The sequence below is a fragment of the Entamoeba dispar genome, genomic scaffold, assembly GCF_000209125.1.
Source record: "Entamoeba dispar SAW760 scf_1105229457721 genomic scaffold, whole genome shotgun sequence".
In the NCBI taxonomy this organism is placed as follows: domain Eukaryota; phylum Evosea; order Mastigamoebida; family Endamoebidae; genus Entamoeba; species Entamoeba dispar.
The window spans coordinates 5,228-9,681 of NW_001852834.1; the positions used below are offsets into that span (position 1 = coordinate 5,228).

General features: G+C 27.2%; 3 protein-coding genes across 3 annotated transcripts in view, besides 4 other annotated features; 1 reads left to right on the forward strand and 2 right to left on the reverse strand.

Moving 5' to 3' along the window:
* The window catches only part of EDI_344970 (protein SOF1, putative), a gene marked incomplete at both ends in the record, with an annotated part of 1,465 nt that extends 140 nt beyond the window's left edge, over window positions 1–1,325 (forward strand). The window contains one exon of the mRNA XM_001733632.1: window positions 46–1,325. Within this exon, the coding sequence (XP_001733684.1) occupies window positions 46–1,325 (1,280 nt within the window). The remainder of the gene's footprint in view (window positions 1–45) is intronic.
* Window positions 1,278–1,321: a microsatellite.
* A 64-nt stretch (window positions 1,326–1,389) lies between the features above and the next one.
* Window positions 1,390–1,433: a sequence feature (AT_rich).
* Window positions 1,434–1,443: 10 nt separating this feature from the next.
* On the reverse strand, window positions 1,444–2,249 carry EDI_345080 (uncharacterized protein; the record flags this gene model as incomplete). Its single annotated transcript, XM_001733633.1, has 3 exons — window positions 1,444–1,854; window positions 1,916–2,002; window positions 2,064–2,249. 3 exons carry the CDS (start codon window positions 2,247–2,249, stop codon window positions 1,444–1,446), a joined length of 684 nt encoding a protein of 227 aa, XP_001733685.1.
* Window positions 2,250–2,689: 440 nt separating this feature from the next.
* Window positions 2,690–3,433, reverse strand: EDI_345090 (uncharacterized protein; the record flags this gene model as incomplete). The annotated part of the gene is made up of 1 exon (XM_001733634.1): window positions 2,690–3,433. One exon carries the CDS (start codon window positions 3,431–3,433, stop codon window positions 2,690–2,692), a length of 744 nt encoding a protein of 247 aa, XP_001733686.1.
* Window positions 2,789–2,956: a microsatellite.
* Window positions 2,980–3,089: a microsatellite.
* Window positions 3,434–4,454: the final 1,021 nt, after the last annotated feature.

Here is a 4,454-nt window from a genome sequence, read left to right on the forward strand (position 1 = left end):
CACGAGACGTTCTTACAGAATACAAAGAATTACCAAATGACTTAGCACGTGTTCAACGTTCAATGAAAGAAGAAGATCATCCATTTGCACAAGCACGAGAATATAAACGAGCATTAAATGCAACAAAATTAGATAAAATATTTGCTAAACCATTTATAGGGAATTTAGCAGGACATCCAGATGGAGTAACATGTATAACTCGAACAGGAAATGAAATATCATATATGGCAAGTGGAGGATATGATGGAGAAGTAAGGGTATGGAATGTTGGAACAAAACAGTGTTTGTATAATATTCAAGCACATGATACTGTTTGTAAAGGAATTAGTGTTTCTACAACAAAAATACCATATATTGTTACATGTTCAACAGACCATACATGTAAATTATGGCCATTATCAATTTCTACAGAAGAAGATAGTAAACCAGCAAAAGTAAATGCACCATTAATGACATATAATCATGAATTACCATTTTCATGTATTGATACAAGAAGAGGAACAGAAGATTTTTGTACAGGAACAAGTGAAGGACTTGATTTATGGACATTTAATAGAAATGAAATTGTACAACATTATGATACAGAAACAGATGGAGTTTTAGGATGTAAAATTAGTCCAACAGAAAATAATGTTGTTGGAATAACAGGAGGAAATCGAAGTATTATATTAATTGATCTACGAGCAAATACACCAATTAAAACAGTCTATGGAGTAAGAAGATATAATGATTTATCATGGAATCCACAACAAGTATATATGTTTACTGCATGTAGTGATGATTGGAATCTTTATACTTATGATATAAGAAAACTTAATGAAGCACGTACAATTCATAAAGGACATCTTGGACCAGTACTTACAGTAGATTATTCACCTACAGGAAGAGAATTTACTACAGGATCATATGATAAATGTATTAGAATTTATAATGAATGGTGTGGATATGCAAGAGATTGTTATCATACACAAAGAATGCAAAAAGTATTTAATGTTTGTTATAGTGGAGATGGACATTATATATTTAGTGGATCAGATGAAGGAAATATTAGAATATGGAAAGCATTTGCAAGTGAATCAACTAAAATTAAAGATAAAAGAGAAATTGCTAAACTTAATTATCTTAATGGATTAAAAAAGAAATATAAAGATATGCCAGAAATTCGAAGAATAGCAAATCATATTCATCTTCCTAAAGAATTAATGCATACAAAAACAATTAGAGATACAATGATTCTTAGTGAAAAGAAGAAAGAATTAAATAGAATGAAACATGCTAAAAAACAAAAAAAAACAATAAAAGAGAAAGAAGAAAATAAAAATTGAGAAGAATTTAAATAGAAAATAATTGATTGAAACGTGATTTGAAATGAAAAAAGATTTAAATGAGAATTTTTTTTTATTCTTAATGTAATAAATTCTTAATATAAAAATCATGATTTCTTTATACAATAATACAACACTGTGTTTTCTTCTTTAATTTAGGAAATGGTTGTGGTGTATTTGTTGTTATTAATAAATTATTTTGAACTAATAATCTTCCAATTTGTTGAAATAATTCATCTACATTATTATTTGATTTAGCACTTGTTTCAATATATTCAAACCCTTCTCTTTTAGCAAGGTCTTCTGCCTCTTGACTAGAAACAATTCTATTTGCAGCTAAATCAGTTTTATTTCCTACAAGATATTTAATAATATCTTTAGGTGCATAATACCCAACATCTTTTAACCATCCTTTAACACTTTCATATGTTGTTCTATCAGAAATATCAAATACTACAATGACAACATTACATCCTTCATAATAACTTCTTGACATCATTGAATCTTGTTGTTTTGATTCAAAATCCCACTACATATTTATTATTTGATTTTTCTATTAAACCAAATGAATTAATAAAATAAAAACAAACAACTTGTAATACAATATCATCTCCTGAAATATTTATTATTTTAGTATAACAAATATTAGATTTTCCATCTTCTTTATTCTTTTTATTCTATTTGGTTATTTCTTGTTTTTTTTTTGATTCCCAAATAATGGGAAATAAATTAACAAACAATAAATTGCTTCACTAAACAAGTCTTCCCTACTCCTTCATCTCCTACCATCAATACTTTAAATGGTTTTTCTTCTATTTTTTTAATATTTGTATTAGTATCATCTATACTAAACATATCTTCAGTTGTTAATATTGATTGGGTTGTTTCTTCTTCTAATGAGATAGCATCACCTTTAGTATTCATCTCTTTAAATTAAGTAGTGAAGAGTTATGTTTTTCTGAAAGGTTACAAAAAGAATTGAAACTATTTCTAAATTGTTTTTTTAATCTGTTTCCAAAAGTATTCTTTTGAATTATTTTTATTCTATTTCTATTATTTTTACTATTCCTTCTTTTTCTTCGTAGGGGTAAAATGTAGGGGTATTATATTATAGTTTTTGTTTGTTTCCGTCTTTATCTCTGCTATTCCTTATTCAATTTTAACTTCTATCTTTTCAATTTCTTGACATGTTAGAATTACTTCTTCATGTACCACTTAATTAAATCGTTGTATTTAATTCTTTTTCCTTTTTACTCTCTTTTCTTTGTTTTTCTCTAAATATCTCAAATACTTACTTACAAATTATCATTAAATTATCATTCAACTAATTCCATTTTCAATTACAAATTTGATTTGTCTATTTTCTAATGTTTTCTTCGTGGTGATCGTTCACGTCTTCTAGACCTAGATCTTCGACTATGTTCTTTTCGACTCTCATGTTCCCTTCTTTTGTATTCATCACGTTCTCTTCTACTTTCTTTATCTCTGTTTTCTCTTCTACTTTCTTTGTCTCTGCTTTCTCTTTTACGCTCTCTTTCTTTGTCTCTGTTTTCTCTTCTACGTTCTCTATCTCTTTCTTCTCTCTTACTTTCTTTATCCCCATCTTCTCTTTTATTTTCTTTGTCTCTATCATCTCTCTTCTCACTTTGATGTGTTTTTCTTTCTTCATGCTTATCATTCCCTCGTTCTCGATGTTCTTCTTTCTTTGGTTCTTCTTTGCTTTCCTCGATTTTTGGCTCATTTTTTATTTTGTTTTTTGGTTCTAAGTCCATGATTGCTTGTTTTGTTTTGACTGTTGTGTCCACTGTTGTGATTTCTTTTTCTGCTAACGAGTTTTTGTACAACTCTCTCAGTTTCTTTGCATACCCCGACCACGTCTTTTCATTAAATCCATAGTTGAAATATTCTTCGAGATTTGCTCCTTCTGTCTCCCATGGTTTATCTTCTGGTGCAAGTGTTTCAAATCCTTTTTCTCCAGTGAAAACATCCCAATATCTGTTGAAGTCTTCATCCGCAATAAATTGTGAGAAGTTAAATAGAAGGAGTTGATAAAATCGATAACTTTCATCTGATGGTGTTTGTGGTTTTTGTGGTGTGTTTTGTTGCATTACTTCTTTTCAGTTTTTTTTTCTTTTTTGAACTCAACTTAGAAAGAAGTTCATGATCATATTTAATCAATGTTGTTCATTTCAACACTCTTAATAAAAGGTGTTTTTATCTTTGTTTCTAGTACTTATCATGATCATGTTCTACTTGAATGTTTTCTGTTGTTTGATTCTTGTTTTTTGAAGATATATGAACAAAAGAAACATTCATCACAATAGTGAGTTGTTGAAGATTGTATCACATAACCAGTGAAACACGAACCAGTGTCTTTTCATCTTGTTAGTAACGAACATCTCACAAACATGACCAAAAGACAAAACCAGAAGAATAAGAAATGAATGTTTTTTGATAAATAAACATGAAAAATATAATCAACAATTATCAAATCATAGTGATATTTTATTTGATTTAAATACATAAGTTTGTCATTGAGAATAGTAGAGTGTTTGGATATAAACTTATGAATTGAAAGTATTATTCAACACATTCATTTCATTGATTTGTTTTAATGACTCAGTTTTATATCACGAGATTATGTTATCACCATTTCATAGAATTCTGTGTAAATGAAATTGAGTTGTTTTCTAAATAAATAAATGAGTTTATCATTTCAACAAAAGTTTTAGTATCAAACATAAGATAATGGATTAACAATTGATAACAACAAAAAGATAAAAGTAAAATACACATTGTTAATGATATTGAAAATACAAATAACTCAACATTGTGTGATATTGTTATTTTTAATAGAATAAAACAAACTATGAATAATGTAATGATAATTAAATAATAATTAGTTATATATCTCACTTGATTATTTGAAATATAACTACAATTATTATGACAAAATACAATAATTAAGAATTATTCATTTCATATAGAGTCTCATTGTTATTATAATCATATATTGTTATGTTTTAAACGACTAACTACAATTAGTACTGAAAAGAATTTATACAAATACTTTTACTCTTTTGTTTCATTATTACTTCTTTTAGTTTGAATAAAAGATAACTAATAAAA